This window comes from Egretta garzetta, unplaced genomic scaffold (genome assembly GCF_000687185.1).
Source record: "Egretta garzetta isolate BGI_Z169 unplaced genomic scaffold, ASM68718v1 scaffold45, whole genome shotgun sequence".
Taxonomy (NCBI): Eukaryota; Metazoa; Chordata; class Aves; order Pelecaniformes; family Ardeidae; genus Egretta; species Egretta garzetta.
This window is the reverse complement of record NW_009260028.1, coordinates 4,862,655-4,882,683: the sequence shown is the minus strand read 5'-3', so window position 1 is coordinate 4,882,683 and position 20,029 is coordinate 4,862,655. Positions and strand designations below refer to the sequence as shown.

Sequence of the window (20,029 nt, the reverse complement as noted above, 5' to 3'; positions counted from 1 at the left end):
CAGTTTGCGGGCAGAATAACTGTATCTGTGCAAGAAAATGGTAAGGCAGCTCTGATTACTCTGTACCAAATCTTATGAGAAAGACTAAACAGCTTGGGGAAAACTACAAATTTAGAAATATTTCTGAAGAAAGATGTGATTTCTTTAGGAAGGAAAGTACTATTTTGTACTGATGCTAAATATTCTGTGTTTGTATTTTAAACCTATAGTCTATATAGTGTATATCATGCAGAAGAACAAGAATTACTAAAAAACATTGCTGCTTGGTTTAAAAGGAAAAAAGACACAGTGTTGTCTTAGAGCTGCTCAGGTAATTACTGTAGGTACCCTATTTCAAAGGACCGATCCAAGACAGAAATACAAAGCACTGCACATTCCTGTACCGTTCATAAACAAGAAGTGTTACTGATCTGAATGTTTTCTGCAGATGTGCTCCCTATAGCTTCATTCCTCGTGCTCAACTTCTAATTTTTTCTTTTTTAAGATCAAGTTGTGTTTTAGAACATCAGGTAGTCTGTTTCTAACTTGCATGTTTCCCAGACGTTTTCTGTATTCCTTTCGCTACAGGACTAAACCATGCATAGTTTTCTTGTATTATGGATGATAGAGTACAACCATTCTGTTTTAGAATATGACCTTACATTACCACTTCACATACTTGGTACTAGAGCCTGAAGTTGATTTCATGAAAAGGGAAATCACAGCCGCGTTTGTCTCTTGGGGCATGCACACAACTGAATCTAGGCTCTTAGATTAATAAATTACCCTTTGGCTAGTTCCGCAGTAAGCTCAAGAATGCATAAATTAATTAGATTATTAAAAATGAGTTCCCAGGCCTTTACTTTGTGACAGTTCTTGCATGGCCCTGAGGACAACTTTGACATAAAGTAGGTCATTTCGTAAGCAGTGGAACTTGGAAATAGTTGGATAGAAAACAGTCATAATTTCTTTCAAGTATATTTTCATAGATTTTATGCTACTGCTTAGGTACGTTTTGTGCTGTGATCTACCCAACAAACATATCTTAACAACTTGGTTATAGTCACGTATGTTCCCGTTTGACAGAAAGGTCTTTAGGTGAAGCTTGTGAAACTAGTTCAGATAGGTAACCTGATGATTTAAAATGTATATTATAGCCCATTTATACTGATGATTTCTTTCAAAACCCAGGGAAAAGGAAATTGTGACTTTCCACATGTAGTGGTTTTCACAAAGCTATTAAATTGCTTAATTTCATGCCTTCAGAACGGTGCCCCATCTTTGGGCAGAAATTGCTGGCACAAGATCTGGTGCTTTCCCTGGTGCTTCCTTTTTGAAACGTATCATACTTGAGATGAAATACAGTTTTTAGTCTTCATCATGATAATACAACAAAAACAAAGGTCAGGCTTCCTTTGGCTGTTTATTTTTTGTTTTGTTTCTTTTTTTTGAAGTTTTCGCTTTTAAAAGAGTAGTCCTCCTAAGGACTGCTCCTGAAGATCTAGGTCAGGTAGCTGAGCCTTTATTGCGGTCCCTTGTATGCTGGTACTGTAGCCAACAGAGTTTTGTTTATACAGCCTCCTTGTGTATTAGTTGTCTTATTCAGATTGCTGACATTTCGTATATCGATGCGATCAAGGAAGGAGCCGCTGCCAGGAGAGCACCGTGCCTCGCCTTCCTCCCACTGAGGCGTGCTGCCGGAGGGGTGGCAGCCTGCCGGAGCATCCAGGAAACCAGACTCCGGCTCTCCAGCTGCTCACGCTGTCCCACCTTCCTCGATAGGGTGACACAGTGCTTGAGGCAGCCCGTAGAGAGGGAATGGGATGGATGAAATCTTGTATCATGCCTGAAGGAGGAGATTCTTCTTTTTTAACAACTTCTGGCTGGCTGGCTGTTTCCTCTTGAGAAGACTGCAGTCCTTATCCTGTGTATGTGATCTGTTACTTTGAGATAAAAATACCCCATTAACTTAATTAGGTATTATTCCATCTCACTGCTCTAATACTTAACCTTATTCCTGCAGTAATTTATTTAAAAGAAAGAAACAACAACAAAAGCCAACCCCCCCACCCCCGCACTGTTAATTGCTTCTAGCAATGCTGTAGAGTAACAGGCAGATGTAGTCTCATCTTCTGTTTTACTCAAGCAGAGTAAAACTGTGAACAGGCTTATGGTGACATGACAAAGTGGACTTTGCTGTCTCTCTGTGAATAAAAATTTCTGCCTACAGAGAAACAGAAGCGCTTGTTGCATTTAAACCAGTAAGTGCTTAAGGTGGGCAGGGAAGCAGCTTGAGAGAGACCGTAAGCCCAACCCTGTTTACTCTGAGGTTTTACAGTACAAGCAGCTGGATATCCTCTGTAATTGGACACGAGAGACTGTAGAGACCTGATGTGGTAAACAGAGTTTGTCTGGCAGAGCTAAGATTTTTGGTCTGGTTTTGTTCTTGCATGCAAACATATTTGTGTTATAAAATCAAGGACTTGAAAGTCAGTGGGAAGAATGTGGTTGACCATGCAGCCTTAGTTCTGCTTACATAGGCTTCTCCCTTCCCCGTGTGCAGAGGAAAGCGCTGGGAGACAGCCAGTGTGCGAGTGCTCAGTTAAGTCTGTGTTAATGCACAGAGCCCTGCGCGTGAATTAGGGTTGAGCAGGCTACCTCAAGTCTGGCACTCTTTCTCACTGCTTTAATTGCTAAGTGATAGTCCTCCGTGAAATTCCACATACAAAGCACGTTAGGGATTTTTAAGAGAAGAGATCGTATACGTATGAAGGTTCTTGTGGGTGAACCAACCCAACTGGCCACTGTACTAAAACCAGCTCATGTTTCTACCACTCTCAACACCAAAAGCACTTGGAATGCTACAGCAGGATTTTGTATGTACCCTGCTCACAGACAAAAGCAGTGAGTGCATGTTCTCATGACTGGGAGCGAAACCGCAGCAACAGCTTGATCTCTTCTGCCCCCATCTCCTCCCCCCATCTGTGGACAATGCTCCTCACATGCACACCTTTTACACCTTTTTTTGTTGTTGTTGTTTTTTCTTTTCCATAGGATACAGTCAGTAATGAAGGAAACTAGTTTGAGTGTTGAAATGTACGCTGGCTTTGCATGGTTGGAGGAAAAAATGAAGAGGTTTAAAAGATGCTTAGGAGAAGAGGACAGATCATTTGCCTCTTAGCACAGGACTTAAGAGTCGCAGAGCGCAGTTAGTTTGGAAACAGGAACTAACAGGATGCCAGGATGAGTGGGCAAGAGTTGGGGTGGAAGGAGTGGGGATAGTGAGTGAGTTTCATGGCAGGAAAGTCTTGAACAGCAGCTCTGTGTGTAATAGTGAAGCAGCTGAGATGCTGGAAGGGAGGGGGATGATTTTGTCAGATGAGCCCTAAGAAATAGTCTAAGAGCAGTATGTGAAGCTCCTCAATGAAGCTGAGGGTTGACCTAGAATAGCTACTGAGGCTGCAGCCATTAAAAATGGAAGGGTGTTACAGATGGATGCTAGGTGATGTGGCTGAAGATAAGTAGTATTATGTCTTTGGAAACTTGTCCTCAGGGTTGAATTAAATAATTCTCTGGCTAGTTTGGAAGACAGCCTGGGATTGCTTATTTACTCTAAGTAATAGGGTGTGGTTTTGCTTTTAAGGATTGATTACTTTTCTTTTAAACTGCAGGGTTAAAAGGGTTGTCTCTCCCCAAGCAGCAGCTGGAAATTAGTGCAAATATCTGAGATGCTACGTGGATTAAGTAGCAGAAGTAGATACCTGGGGCTTGTGGTATGGGGCAGAGCTGTTCCTTCTTGGTCACCTTGCCCTTTCTCAGGTTGGCCCATGACAGCAAATTTGGAAACGGCTCCAATGCAGCTGGCACTGGGTTTGACTTTCCCTTCATAATTCTCTTTGAGCAAGCGAAGGGGTTGCTTGGGTTACAGAGAACGGCAGGAATGTTGGGATGCCCACCAGCCCTGTAGCTTTGCTGCTGCATGTAGAAAGCAAGCCGGGGCAAGTGGCTGAGCTTGGTCAGGCATGACAGGGCATAGCTGAAGCAGCAGAGACGTGGCAGAGAAGGAAAGGTGTTTCTGTTGACCAGGGGAGCGTCTGGACCAGACTGGAGGGGTGATGGTTCCTGGCCAGGGCACTGCCACGGAGAGACCTGCGGGCTTGTGTTAGGCAGCACTGACTCTGTAAACATGCAAGTATCCTGGTATTTGCAGTGCTAGGTGAAGTGCAACTGTGTTTTGCTTTTACTTGGTAATGAGGAGAGCCCAGTTCATATTTCATAACTTTCTCTGAGGATAGGTTAGCCGGAAGGAGAACAGCACTATTCCTGTGTAACAGCTCTTGAGGAAAAGTAGAAGAGACTTAAGATGTGGTGGCTGGGAGGTGAGCCAGCGTGGCAATATACAGTTCATCTACACAGCAGCTGCTGTCTGCAGATTTTGGATCTCAGGGGCTCTCTAGAATAGTCAGCTTGACCACACATAGCATGGTGTTTGTGTCGGTGTGTTAAAACCTTTCTAAAGCTTGCTCAGCTTCTGCCTTGCTCATCAATGCAGTTACAGGCCTTTATGGTTACAGTGAGTGCTGTTTCACCTGGCGAGCCTACGCATCTGATCAGGAGTTACAGCTAGAGCAGATGCACACAAAGCAAGGGTTAAAAATCATAACTTGGGCCGGCAGTTGCTGAAGGAACAGACAAAAAAATTAGGACAGCTGGTTGAAGTGAGTGGGAGTGTGAAGGTAACAGGCATCCATAGCTGCATGTGTTAAGTGTGTGCAATTTCATGTCTTCTTTTTTTTCCCCTTTATTTGTAAACAAGAGAGTTCAAGGGACAGTCTTCCCACAAAAGTTTGAGGCTTGTGTTCTTTTTTCATGGAGGTTTTTAGTTTGACATCAGTTTTAGTCTTTAAGTTACATGACTTTTTAGCAGGAAGTGGGAAAAAAAAAAAACCAAACCCACCCTGATTCTCAAAAATTCATTCTTCTCAAGTCCCGATTCTGAGTTTATTAATATATTATCAATGAAGATTCAACGTTACCTTATACTGAGATCCTCTATAGTAATGTAGAAAAATAGTTGTAAAAACCAGTAATAAACTAGAATATTTTGACATAAAACAACGTATAATAACTTGAATCTGTGAATAGCTGCCTGTTTTGCAGATAGAGACTGCAAGGCTGAGAAGAGGGTGTTTGATTTGGGGTTGTCTGTGCTTGTGTCACTGCTGCTCGTGTGACGTCACTGCTGCGGCTGAGCTGGGACAGCTGGGACTCTGCCGCGCCGCTGCTTCCCAGGTTGTAGATTGGAAAGCTTGTGGAGAGACTGGGCATGGCACACAGGAATAATTATTTTATGCTTCCTCTGTGTGGACGTACCAAACTCTTGGAAAATGAGTGCAGCGTGCCTGCTTGTTACTGCTCTTCAGTAACGTATCTATGCAAAATACTGGGAAGCAGCTGATCTTTTGGGTTTTTTCTGTGGTTTTCACATGTACATTGCTTTCTGCCCTCTGACAGGAAAATCCTCAAAAGGATTTTATTTCTTTATTTAAAGATAAACTCTAGAAGGGAATAGAAATATCTGATCCAACTGTAGCTTGTTAATCTGGAACGGAAGGCTTTTTTTCGTAGCTGAAGCACTGTTTAGCTATCCTTCAGATACGCTTGCTGTCAAAGGACATTTTCCACAAGCAGTTTTAAGACCACAGTCTTCCTAAACACTGGTTGTTAAAATTGTGTATTCTTTTCTGCTTGCAGTAACTGTTTGCAGACTGCTTCACTGAATTGCTAGAAAAAATTTCTTTGTCCATTTAAAGCACAGAGATAAACAGTTACCTGTGTCACATCCATGATTTTTGTTTACAATTCTAAAAAGCAAACTGTCTGATAATTTCTGTGAACAGTTCTCAATGCTAAAGTAATATTGATACTGTAAGCGTGGAATATTCAAAGTACAAAGTTGCATGGTCCAGTTGGAAGGAAGCCTGTCCACAGACCAACTTCTTTGGTTGTTGTTTTCCTTTTTTGGGGGAAGGTTGGGGAGGAGAGCAGGCAGGGAGAATCTGGATGTAACCAAACTGTTTTCCTAGTTTGAGTTATCTTCCCCTTTCTTTAAGTCAATTAAAGCACTCAGATGATTCAAGTTGCTAAAGATGCAACTGCTAAAACCACCCTAATTTTTGTTCTATTTACAGCAGTAATTTCTTCCTCATTTCTTTTATCTGTATGAATATTACTTTCTACCATTTTGATGGTCAGTCTTGCATTTAGTTTTTAGTGTAGATACTGTCACTGACTGCCTGAGATGGATTTCAAGCAGAATGCCAGCTCGTAAATACCTGTCGGATCTGGGGTGCATTAGCACCAGCTCTTCAGTGGCATGTTGCAGAGGGACTCGGCAATGTGCTTTTGGAGAGACCGAGCAGCCTTTTCTCATAGTGAGAGGAGAGAGTTGAGCATTACGTCTGAATTCAAGCTGGCTTCAAAGTCTTGACATGCCAGATGCTGAAGCTTAGGGTAAAAGGAAGATTTAGATACCAAATGTGTGATCTAATTTAAGCCAAGATATCATGAATAGGTGCAGCAAACAACAGAAGGATTAAGGAAAAAAATAGAAGGAAATGATAATAAGAAAATGTGTCCAGACTGATACAGCGTTTGGTGGCAGTTAAACTAATACATACCTCTGATTTGGAACAGTCAGAATTCAAACTGATGTGGAATGCACTTTGGAGAAAAATACTAAGGTATTTAAATAAAAAATGGCAATTGATTACATGTTAATTTTGCACCTTAATTAAACAATTATTTTTTGCCTCTTGCCCAGGTTTTTTGCTGTTCCAAATTTTTGGTGAAGATGGACCCTATGCTTTACATTCTTTAGTCTAAGATACTGTTTGTTTTTTTTTTTAAAATTCATGTTAAAGTGTAACACCGCCCTGTACTTTACAAGGGGTGCATGTACATGTGTGTACGTGCATGTGGGTGTTCCGTTTAACTGTTTCCATGGATGGAGCATACTCCATCGGTAACTCGGACCATTTGTTACTCTGAAACTGAATTCTCGTTCTCTCCCTTATGAAGATTCTGCATTTGGAATATACAGGAAAAGATCTTTAAGTTCAAGCAGAAGTAGAGAATAAATCTCTACCACTAATTCCAATCATATACATTATGATAGTACTTCAAGATTTGTATATACTTATTTCTATTGTTATTGTTATTTTAATTGTGTAATAAAAATGCAGAAGCAAATTGAAATAGCTCCACTAACTCCTAATCGTCAGCTAACCTTGTAAACCCTTCAAAAATGTATTTGAAAATACAATAAAAGAAACAATATTCTGAATGGTCAGAGCTACTCTAGAAGATGAGCGGCATAATGAATAATATCAAGAGGTGAGATACTGTGCTTTTGAATCTAAATGTCTTTTAGCATGAGTGATTACTATGTCTCATATGATTATGCTCAAGTATTACTTAAAGACTGCACCACGATGTACAGAGTTCGTTTGCTTCTGCTGAGCGTGTATGACTGGGTGGAGAAACCTATTTATGTAATCATGTAGTAGGGATTGATTTTAAAAAAAAAAAAAAAAAAAAAGTAGCTCTCCGAGAGATTTCAGTTGCATTTAATGCTAGTGTTTGAGTGCTGACAGAGGTTACCCTGAGAAGCTGTGGAGGATCCATCCTTGAGATATTCAAAAGCCTTCTAGATGCGGTCCTGAGAAACCAGTTCTGGGTGGCCTGGCTCGAGCAGGGGAGTGTGGGGCCAGATGACCTCCAGAGGTCCCTTTCAACCTCAACCAGTCTATGATTCTGTGTAGATCAGGGCAATTGATCAAAGATGGCTAGCATCGTTCATAGGATGTGTTTCCAGGTGTCATTGCAGTGGCTTAGCAGGAGTACCCTTGTTAGGTAGACATTTCACTTTTTAACAGAGGAACCTCTAGTAGTGGGTAGGTTACTTGGAGAAACACACTCGGGGTCACAGTCGTTCAGTCTCAACGCTCAGCAACTCACTCTTGTTATCTATTTATGTGATAAATTAATATGTTGACAAAATTCAAATTTCTGAACATGGTCGTAAACTGCAGCCAGGCTTGGCCATACTAAATGGACTATTCCTGGAGTCAAGCACTTCCTCTGCACAGGATATGTGATCTCGTCGTTGCTCCTTGACTCTTCTTTGAACTCCTTCCAATTTATCCAAGCCCTCCTGAACTTCTGCCCCTGCTGTTGGGCCTGGTATTCCTGGAAGGGTGTTATCACCCCGTGTGCCCGGGAACTGTGCCTCCTTCTTGCCTGCAGCATACCATGAGGAGCTCACGTTGGCTAGGTATCATCAACACCTTTGTATATAGACAGATCAAAATGCCTATTCTTTCATTAAGCACATCTACGTTTTAGTCCTAAATCCCTGTGTCGTCAGACTTGGGAGTGGTAAACACAAATGTAAACAAGATTACATTAAATTCTGCATAGCCTAAGTGCAGAGGCTTTTTAGATTTATGTTTTTGAAGTCGGTCTACAAGGAAACTTAGTAATGAAAATGGAAGCAAATGAAGATGTAGCAGTAATTTTTGATTGCCAGTTAAAATTTTTAGATTACGTTGACCTCTTGTTTCTTCCACCACTTCTTTTAAAATATATTAACAGAATTAACTCTGCAGCAAATTACAATAATGTTGAAAGTCTGGATCTCCTGTAACCTTCTAGAGCTGCATGTTCTCTCTAGAAGGAGCAGTGGCTCATTAGGGACACTGTAAAAAAAAATATGAGGCTCGTTTTTCTGTGCCACTAAGGAGGTCCCACTTCAATTCAGAGCAAATACCTTATGTAAGTCTAGTGAGGGGAACTTTCCTTACCACATACACGTTGCTGGCGTTAACCCATTGATAATTAAATTCAAAGCCTGTTTTCTCTTGTGAAGGGTGGATGGAGCTTTGTGTGAACTGTCAAAGGAAATTAGGAGTTTTGTAACTGATGTAGAAACAGAAGAAGAGGCTTCTTTGTATTCCTTCGTCCTTGTTTGCTTTTGACGAATACTGTTAACTGCTTAGAATTTGGTCCACTGTACTAATCAGAAGTTAAAATGGTGGGTTTGGGAAATAGCAAAAATAAAGATAATACATTGCATTTTTTCCCCTCTAATCTAACTGTTTCAATATGGTTCTACAGTAATAGTTCACTCTTACTCATTAGAAAGTCACCTCAGGAAAGCAACTAAGTGTGTCTTTGTTCTCATGGATCAAAATCCTATTTTCTGTCATTTTAAAGCTATGTACATGTTCCTGTGGATGCATAAATTGCTTTGATTTTTTTTTTCTCCTTCATTTCCTTTTTTTAACATTCTACTCCAACCATTGTGAACTTTTTTCCAGTTGCCTTTGTTTAAGGAATTTAGTTCCTCTGTACGTGACAAGTGACACTTAACCCTGAGGAATGTTAAAATGTCCCCAATGAGAACGTGTCGGTGACACTGTAATACATGAAGCGCGTGTGATGGCATCCAGTATTGCGTAACCATGGGCTGTAATTATTCAGATGTGATGTCTGTGGACATATGAACTTGGGAGGGTGCAGCATGTTGATGCTAAAGACAGTGTCCAAAGAAATCACAGAATCATAGAATGCTTTGGGTTGGAAGGGACCCCTAGAGGTCATCTAGTCCAACCCCCCTGCAGGAGCAGGGACACCGCTAACTTGATCAGGTTGCTCAGAGCCCCGTCCAACCTGTTCTTGAATGTGTCCATGGATGGAGCCTCCACCACCTCTCTGGGCAACCTGTTCCAGTGTTTTCACTACCCTCATTGTAAAGAATTTCTTCGTTATATCTAGTCTAAACCTACCCTGCTTCAGTTTAAAACCATTACCCCTTGTCCTGTCACAGCTGGCCCTACTAAAAATCAAAACTTTCTCTTGCATCTTGCTTGTTAGCTCTTGAGGCAGCTATGGTGCCTTGCAGTATAATATTTCCGCAGCCGTTGAGGTGTGACATTTCCCACTGCGGCAACATCCTAATCCATTTTGGCAGTGCTGTGACAAGAGTGAAGAGCATGAGCATGTGCAGACCTGTTTGCTGGAACTGAGGGGACCCAAGGGAAAAGATAAAGAGATTGAAGAGGAAAGGGGAGCCTTCCTTGAGTTTGCAACCTTGCTGTTTCAGTTCAGAGTTCATTATTTGAAGCACTGATGGAGCAGGGGGAGCAGCAAGTCCTCCCGGAGCTGCTTTCTGCCAGTAGTGTAAAAATGGTGGTATATTTGTAATGTGGACAATGAGCATCAGCCCTGGTCACCTGCTGACAAAAAGAACAAGGCAAAGCTGCAGTCTTCTGAGCGCGGGAAACTTTCACTCCTAAGTTTTCAGTTCTACTCAGTGGGCTTTCTTGAAGTGAACTGTATCTTGCGTGCTAGGTTAAGTTAGAAGGTTGCATCTGAAGCCTCAGCTCACGCTTTAATCACGATGTAGTGAGCCGAGGATGCTGTCAAAGCTGGGAAAAATGTATCGGATTGCTTCTGTGAAGTGCGTACGCAAAGTAAGAGCTGATTAAAAAAATACTGTTTTGTAATAGAAGGCAAAGTTGATGTTCAATCTCTTTAGCATGAAGTGCGTTGTTTAAATAGCGTCTCTTTCTGTAGTCATTTCCTTGGCATTGTTACTGTACCTAGCCTTGTTCTGTGCATTAGGCTGTTAATTAGTTCAGTTTTACAATTACACTAGCCGCTTCCTGTCTCTTAGTGAATGTGAGAAGTTCTTCCCAAGTATTTCCAATCATGCTGTGGTTACTTTCTGTTGTTACCGTGCCTGTAGACCAGGCCACATTCATTCAAAGACTGCTGATCTCAAATCTGAAAAGGCTGTACTGTTGATTAGTAGTGTCTTTTCAAGCTTGAAACTTTTGCTTGAGCTGCAGTTAAATAGCCTGCTTGCTTCATATTTGCCACGGTTACATTTTAAACCTTCAGTGAGGAGAGTGCCAGGAGGCACTGGCCCACTGGGATGCTGTGATTGAGATGAACCTGTTTTCCTCGGGGCAGGGCTGTTGAGGTTCTTACAGTGGTTTTCCAAGCATCGGTTTTGGACTCCCAGAATTCACTCAATCTCGACCCAGCTCTCTTTAGTTGGGATGATGCTCCTTTTCTGCAGGGTATTTTTGGACCATGTCCAATTATTTCTTTTTCCTCAGGCTTGTTCCTATTTCTGTTTTTCTTTTCCACTGGTGGGTGTGAGTAGACTATAGTTTTCAGTCCATTTAAATCCTCAGATTTGACATACTTGGACATTGGTAAGGATTGCTTGAGGAAAGGCAAAGGAAAACTAGTGCCATCCGAGTTTGATGTTAGGGCTGATAGATTGCCGATTTGAAAAATCGAAAGCGAGAGCCATGGGCTGTGCTAGCAACTGGTGTGGTGCAATGAGAGTTGGGAGCACGGAGTGAAGCGGCAAGGGCTGAGCAGCCATGCTTTGCAGGCTTTCCTTTGGTTAGCTCTAGTCTGGTGCCATGGACTAACCATCCATTAGGTGTGCTCCCGGAGCACGTCTTCCCATTCAGTTTTATCCATGAGGAATCTGGTCTGCATGCTCAGAAACCCCTCTACAGTGTGAACTGCAGTGGAATGTGAGGTCATGCTCCTGGTGAACCGAAATGAGCACACAGATGCACCTGTAGAAGGTGACTGGGAGGTGGGTCTGCACAGAAGGTCAGTGGCTAAGACCTGTCCTTGGCAAAAGAGACCAGATAAGCTATTACTGATGGTAAAATTAAAAAAAAAAAGAGGAGTGGGACAAAGAGACTGAGGGAGATAAAAAGCCAAATATATAGCTTGATCAAAGTTGTGGCTTGCCAATAAGTTAGTCATCCAGTTTGCTGGTGGCATGGTTGTGGGTGTAGAAGTGTATTACAGTATGAAGAGCAGATCAGATTTTGATCTCTGCAATTTAGGAAAGCTGGAAATAGGTTTATATTGGTGATGTAAACCTAAATTTGAATAACTGATTCAACAGATCATTAATACTGTGTAGAGTGCAGTGGGAAAGAATGATGTTTGTTAAAATGGTTGAGATAAACATAGAACAAGTCTGATGAGGAGCAGCTGAGGGAACTGGGGTTGTTTAACCTGGAGAAGAGGAGGCTGAGGGGAGACCTTCTCGGCCTCTACAGCTACCTGAAAGGAGGCTGTAGCTAGGTGAGGGTCGGTCTCTTCTCCCAGGTAACAATCCATAGGATGAGAGGAAATGGCTTCAAGTTGCATCAAGGGAGGTTTCGATTGGACATTAGGAAAAATTTCTTCACTGAGTGGTCATACATTGGAACAGGCTGCCCAGAGAGTTGGTGGAGTCCCCATCCCTGGAGGTGTTCAAAAAAATGTGTAGACGTGGCACTTCAGGACATGGTTTAGTAGGCATGGTGGTGTTGGGTTGAGGGTTGGACTTGATGATCTTGGAGGTCTTTTCCAACCTTAATGATTCTAGGATAAAGGCATGCTATTAATTTTAGATCTATGGATATTAGGCCCAATATGCACAGTTTTGCAAGGACAGTGATGGCCTAGATGTGGAGGAGAGGGTATTTTAGTCAACCATGAAACACCTGTTTAGCTGATCTTTAGCTTAAACAAACAGAACTGGTCAAGTTATGTTTTGACAGCCAGCTGTTACCACCATCATATCCCAAGCTGGCAGCCGTATGTTTTACTGATGAACAAACACACCAGCTTTTCAGGTAAGTGTGCATACTTGTACCATGAAGTAAACATAATACACAGCAAAAGAGAGAGAAGATAGGAAAATGAGTATTGTATTGTGATACCCATGCTACAAACACGTGTAACAATATTGCATGACCCAAAGGGAGTACTTCTGATAACATTTGTCTGTTTTATACTTTTAACGCTAGGTCTACCCTGAATTACAAATCACCAACGTTGTTGAAGCCAACCAGCCAGTTACGATCCAGAACTGGTGCAAGAGGGGATGGAAACAGTGCAATGGTCATCCGCATATTGTGGTTCCCTACAGGTGTTTGGGTGAGTGACTGAGTTTCAGTCTTACTTTTTCCTGCTCTTTGGTATTTCAGTCTCTTAATGAAAAAGACAGAGAATCTACATAAGTATCTTTCACATCTCTGTATTATCATCTTCTCTAAGGTCATTTTGTCCAATTGTTCAGTCCTTTGGAACTGCTTTAACTAGAGAGAAAATACTCCTGCTCCTCCCGATACCGTTTTCATGAGCGACTTGTGAACCAGGCTTCTGCTTACTCCCCCGATTTTTGTCATTATCTGCCCTCTCCCCTCTTTTCCTCCCATATAGATGTGCGTGTATGTGCCCAGTTTATAGTTTTTTGCTTAGAAGCTATCAGGTTTTTTCCCTAAACAAATACTTTTTTCCCCCCATTATTTTTTTAATCTTTAGTACTTGGTCTCTTACTGTGAAAGACAATGGGAGTCTGTTTTTATTGAAAAAAGCAAAAGCTAGATTATAAAGTACCCTGTTTCTTTATGGAACTTTTAGTTTTGTAGCAGTTGCTTGCTGTCCTTTTCTGTGTCCTTGACACTTTGAATTGATTCACCAGTTTAAAAGGGAGGTTTGGTCCTTCATTTTTTTTATTAACCTCTACTTCTCTGTTAGCTTTCTGTCGGCATTCAGAAAACAGAATCTTGTCTATTTCTTGTTTTTATTAACATTCTAGGCACAACATTTTCTTGAAATTATTCCATGAGCTATTTCAATATATTGCTTTACCCATGCCATTTGAATTGTGATAAATTGGCTGCCTAGTTTCACATTGAAATGCTGGAGTTCAAAGTTGGAACTTGCTTTTCTACTAAGCCAGGGCACCTAAAATGTTGCGTGGAAATCTACTTGGGACAGTTATTCCATGAAATAAATAATAAAAGAAATCTGGAAAAGATACCTTTCTAGATATCTATGCGATCTTTCTAGAATTTTTGTTCATTTGTATAGAACACGTAAAAGTCATGGCATGCTCTGCGTATGCCCAGGTGAGCGTGCCAACTGAACAAGGACAGGACTGCAGAGTCCTAACAAGCATGCTACCACTATGGTCAAAGGCGCCAAAACACAGACGTGCAAAAATCTATACAAAGAAGTATCGCAGAGATTTTATTGTTCAGTTTGTATAGGTACAACATAGATGTTTCTAGACCTGCGGTATATCCTTGCTGATGCTAAAATGACTAGTTTATTCTTAGAAGTGCTCAAGGAGAACCCAAATTCAAGACTTCTGGTGAGGGGAAGGACCTACCCCTAGTAATACGAATCCTGACTGTGGGAAGGAACCTACTGCTTTTTGTGTGTTTTCCAGACTTCTGCATGGGTTGAGTTGGTAACTTCCACAGAAGTTTTAATGCTAAAAGGGACAGGCTTTTCTACCCGTTTGTTGCTGTGTTTTCTTCAGTTTTCCACAGTCGAGATAAAAACATCAGCTTGTAGTGTTGCTATACTTGTAGAGCCAGATAAGCAACTTGTTAGATGTGGGGCAGAACTGCAGTCTCACCTCACCTCATCATAATATATTTGATCAGATTCCATGTGAGTGCACTTGCAGTAATTAGAGGTGTAGCAGAAGAAGATCAGACTAGTGGAACTATAAAAACTAATTTTTATTATTTGTTGTCTTGTCATCATAAGCAAGGCTCTGAATTATGATCAGGGAACTATTATGCTCAGGACTCTCCATACTTATGTAGATTTGGTCAGTGCCCTGGAGAACTTACAACCTAATTTAAGATAAAAGACAATGTCATCACAAGAGCAAATGAATATAAATTGGCCATGAATAAATTTAATCTGGAAATTATAAGGAAGTTTCTGCAAGAGTAAGGAGCTCCAACAGTCTTCTGGTAAAAGGAACAAGAAGTCTAGTAATTTAGAAGGAAGTTCATAAATTTATGAACAGGATTATATGCAGTTCCCTGCAGGAGTGAGGAACTGGATTTAGACTTTTAAGGTGTCTTTCCTGAGTTGCAGTTTTGAATGAAAAATTATCAGGAGTTGAATGTCTGCTATCTTAAGTAGCAAGGTAGGCTTTGCTTGCTGGAGGCAAAAAATTTTAAAGACATTTAAGCACTTCATGCCCATTAACGCTTTGCCCTTAGCTCTTATTTTATATTTTAAAATCCCCCACGTATGCTATTTTTTGTCTGATTTCTTTGTAACTGAAGCATATGCAGTAGTGTCTGCCTGTGTGTGTGTTTGTCATCCTTCTCCCATGCTGCTGTTCATTTTGACCCTGACTAGAATAAAACTAATAGAAGCAAAAGCCTTAGATACTGACGTTCCCAAGAGTTTACTGTGAGAAGAGTGGCCACATAATTACTTCCACTGGAGGGAAAATGGTGAACGTGGCCATTATCTGTCATTTCTCCGTCAACCAGACCTTTGCTTGTTGTTTGTGGTTAAATTTGGACTGTCTTGAATGTGGTGAAAGTGCATTAGAGGAGGAGGATGGAGGAGTTGGGTCACTTTCCCATGTCTGAGTCCGAGAGTACAGCCTATCATGGGAAGTTGGGCTTGCTTAGTACCCAGCAGCTTGGTGTTCATCTATTGCTAGCAGCCCACGTTGTCCTCTCCTGTTGGCTCACTGCCTTCATAGTGGTGAAGCTGGTCAAAAGATGAACAGATCCTCTAGAATGAGAGGAAGTCTTGAAGGAAAAAAAAAAAAAGTGTGGTTTGGGGTTTTTGACAAAGACTGTTCATTTATTTTTCCTGTTGGACAGTTACTGTTATAAGTACTTTGCTTTTTCTGTAGCCTAAAAGTTGTGGCCAAATACCTTCAATACTCTTTCTGCCTTGTACGTCAAGGGGGTAGACTGGAGGCAGGGAGTTGATTGAATTCAGTCTGTCAGTGTCTTATGGCTTTGATGACAGATTTTCTTAATAGTTTTATGCAATATTGTGTCGGTGTTTGGTTTTTTGGTGGGTTTTGTTTTGGTTTTTTTTTTCCCTTTTTTGGTAACTAATCTTGTAGCCTGCACAGACAGCTCAGTATGGAGATCCTGATTTTGTTAATTATTACCATAAGACGTAGTATGTCTGTCTTAGAATACTTTCTCCTAAATCTTATCTGTTACAGAGTTAAGGAGTCCTGAGAGCTTTTTTTTTTTAATCTCCTGCTAATACTTCTTCAGCATTAAAAGGTACTTTTTCTAAAAGTTGGATCTTGTCTGTCAGCAACGTATGTGCCTCTGCTACCCCTGGTGTGGTAGCTGCTAGTGGGATTTTCAGAAGTTGGGTACTGGCAGTGCCCATTCCTCAGTAATTTTAGTGTAAGTTGACCCTTGATGTAGACCACCGCTAAATCCATTGACTCTGGTAAGAATTAGGATGCCAAAAGAACATTTGGCAGTGGGCAGCTGATTGCAGCGTTGAGTCCTATAAATTTTACTTTGCTGTGAGGTTCAGTATCTGGAGTCAGCTTATAGTTTCTTCCATCCTGACATTTGTTTTCCACAGAGGTGAGAAACATTGAGTGACAGAAATGTGTCTGCTTTCAGGCCAGAGCATCTTCACAGTCCATTTGCTTCCCAGTCTTTAGCCGAGGCTTTTCTGAGACGTGTAGGTTTTTTTCTTATCGCCACACCACTTGGCTTCTCTGTTAGTTTTTTCTCTTTGAGACTCGTGCATCATGGTAGTTACTGCAGCTATTTGTAGCAGTATACTTTAGTACTGTTGATCAGATTTATTAGATTACACAGCTTCTATTTTCTTAAGTGGATGCAACTAAAGCATAAAAGCAGTAATTTGAGGCAAAATGAAAGCCCCTTATTTGAGTCAGCCATGTGTCTTTGCAGGGACCACATAAATATGCCCCTTAAAAATGTGCTAATTGGACCCAAAGAAGAAAAGCATTGCTGGTTTCATTTAATTTTAAGGTGCAATTTTGTGCCTGTGTGCCAGGCTTTGCAATGTTCTTAAAACAGCAAGCTTTGAGAAAATGTTCTTGTGCAATACATCTGATTTACCGATGTATTCATCGCATGCTTCCAGAGACACAGGATTACTGTGCAGTTTAAGTTTCTTGAAGACGGGAAACTTTTTGTGAAAAGAGAACTGTTGAGTAAACTTTAGTTACCTTTCTGAATACACTGAAGGCGTTTGCCTTAAAACTACCTTTATTTTTATCTTCCTGCATTTAGAAAATGACCTCTTCCAATGTGTGCTTATTATGGCTCAAAGCTCTGTTAGCCACATTAGGACAGAAATAGGAATCTAGGTGGATATTTAGGTCTCTTGAATGATGGTGTCAGACTGCTGTCTTCAAGGGGGGAAAAATGTGGGATTTTGGGGGAGGGGTGTTTAGTAATACGAAGATTGAAGGGTTACATTATGCTGCTTCAGTAGTGTGCTGCTTGACATAGAGCCACAGATGTGGGTTTGGTGCCAAGGCAAAGATGATGAGCCATGAGATGTGCTGGTGGAAAAGTGAAGATCTGCAGGGCTTCCTTGGTGTGGTGTCTTCACACCTGTGGCACTCAAAAAGCAGGTGCTTTTGAGACCGAGTCCTCCAAAATGGTGACAGTAAGCTTGCTATGGGGCACGGGCTGCAGGGTTTCATCGGGCAGTGCCAAGAAGCCCATGATTTCCACTTCCTTTAATGGAAACTGTTGTTGAAAAATACCTTGGCCGCCAACCTGGCCTTGTTAACCTTGGAGGGAGATCTGCCACCAGCTGCAGCAGCGGGGCAGGATTTCTGCCTGTGTTGGGGCAGCGTGGGCTATAAACAGTTCTGGTTTGCTCTCCCCTCTCTTCGCTTCTTGCCTGAGGGAAAGCAGCTGGCAAACGTGTGCAGCGTGGGCTGGGAAATGAGGTAATTCGCTCTTGTGTTCCTGGCTGGCAGCGGGAGCGGGCATCCTTGTCCCAGTGCTGTGGTTCTTTGAATACCTTGGATGAATGTATGCCTATACTCTTCTGAATAGATGAAGTTTCATTTACTGTTGGCGAAATGCACCCCGGCCTAGCTGCTCATTCTGCACCGTAGCCCTGGAGAGAGAGGAGAAGCTAAATTGGAGAGAGGAGAAGCTAAATTATGCAGATGTTTGCGGATCGATCTGTGGGCAAGGCAGAGGAACAACTGCGAGGTGGGGTAAAGGGGGATTGCCGGGGCATGGACTAACTGCGCTGCCTAAAGTGCTTGCTGGCACTTTGTGACTCCGTGTTGTTATCCCATTAATGCAGACTGCTAAGCACCGTGTTCAGGCAGTGTTTGAAGGATCCAGACGTATTGGAGTATCATTACATATGTAGCCTCTGTCAATCAAAACATGATTACTTGCAATCATTTGTTCATAAACAAGAGGATTAGGTTATAAAATAAGTATATTTTGCTGTTTGGTTATGTAGCAAAAAGCTGGTTTCTGGTTTCAACAAAAACCTCATGGAAAATGTTTGTTAACTTGTCATGCTTTATTACTCTTAACAGCTTGTAAAGTTAACCTCTTGTTGATGTCGGAAGGAAAGGCTTACTCAAGTTTTGATACACATACCTAGCCAATTATACCGAAGACTAAGGTTATGCCTGGAATGAATCATTTCCATAGAGATGTATTCAATCGACAGTTCTTTTGGTTCATCTGGTAGTTTACTTGCAATTTGAACTGTGGGATTTTTTCACACAAGCTTGTGAAATGTGTGTTTACTTCTGCTACATGGCAGTACGTGCTATTTTTTTTCCTCTCAGCTCACTGTCTAGTGGACCTATTTCTGACTGCAGTGGCAAAGCTGCTCTTCCGGACTTTCCACTGGCTTTTCCATGCGGTGCCTAATCAACAGAATAACATTAAATAATTGTCTCAGAGTTTTCCTATCCCTGCTAGTTCAGCTGTCCGCCTCCAGCTTGCCTCAGTCTCCACTCAGCCATGTGAGTGATGCAGCACACTCTTTTCCTAAAATAAAAAATACACTTAGTTTCAGCCTATGTTTATTTTTTTTGACAGTGGTAGCTGACGGGAAGGAGAGGATCTCCAAAAAGACTGACAGTCTGAATTGCCTAGTGGGGAGACCACGGGTAGAGAAATCCTAGGCGCAGTGAAAGGCGCAACTCCCAATTCATTGGGAGAAATATTTCATCTCTCTTCTTTACTCCCTCACAGGCAATATTCCTGCCTACTAGTGGTATTTTTGGTATAGCGCTGGCGGGTGGATGAGAAAGCCCTGCCTGCACAGGCTAGGCACATTTTTTCTGTGAAAAAGCAAGCGCTGCAGGGATAACGAGGTGTCCCACCACACTGGCTTCCTTCCACTGCAGCGCAGCCTTGGCGTGTGCTCCCTAGCCAGGTCCCTGCCCAGATCCAAAGCCGCGCTTGGCTGCACACTGGCAGCTCTTCGGAGTAATGCCGGCAATGAAGAGTTTTCTCCTCTTTCTGAGTCCTCGCAGCTGAACAAATTGCAGCAAGCTTTTAGGGCCTCAGTTCATCAAGCGCATTCTTCAATGTGCTTCTGTGAAGTGGTGTAATTATGAGCATGCCCCGACATGCTTCATTGAATGGAAACGGGTTTCTGTATATATCTGATTTCTGTTGGCCCGAATTCCATGGTCAGTTTCCATAATAAAGTGGCTGTTAAGCATCAGTTGGGTTACTGATAATTCGTGCAAACAGTAATGAGTTTATCTTTTTATCAGAATTCTAAGAAGCTATATTGCCTCGTGGTTTATAACTGTGTCTTTCAAAGTATTTTCTTTGCAGAGCAGGACTGTATAAACTGTTAAAGTGGCCTGTGGCATGTCTCAGGGGACAAAAAATCATCAGCTGGAGGAAGAGGTGGGGAGTGGGCAGGAAAATCCTGAATGATATCACCCACCAGTAGCACGAAAACTTCCTCAGGCAGTCACGCATCTGTTTCTGGAGGCTTCCACCTCCTCGCTTGAGCCAAACATCAGTTCAGCTGTTGGTTTAGACAAATCCTAGCTGAAGGCATGGAAACCTTGAAGTGAGGAGATAGAGCAAAATTAGCATTCTGGTAGTGATCAGAATGTGCCTTTATGTATGACTAAGAGTAAATATGGAACTCTTTGTTGTATAATAAGCCC

General features: G+C 41.8%; 1 protein-coding gene across 2 annotated transcripts in view; it reads left to right on the top strand.

The window, feature by feature from the left end:
- LOC104128210 (amyloid beta precursor protein) overlaps positions 1-20,029 on the top strand; it is a 181,019-nt gene that overhangs the window by 16,471 nt on the left and 144,519 nt on the right. For both annotated transcript variants that reach the window (XM_009640952.2, XM_009640947.2), the window contains exon 2: positions 12,876-13,005. In XM_009640952.2, coding sequence (XP_009639247.1) covers positions 12,876-13,005 — 130 coding nt within the window. The remainder of the gene's footprint in view (positions 1-12,875; positions 13,006-20,029) is intronic.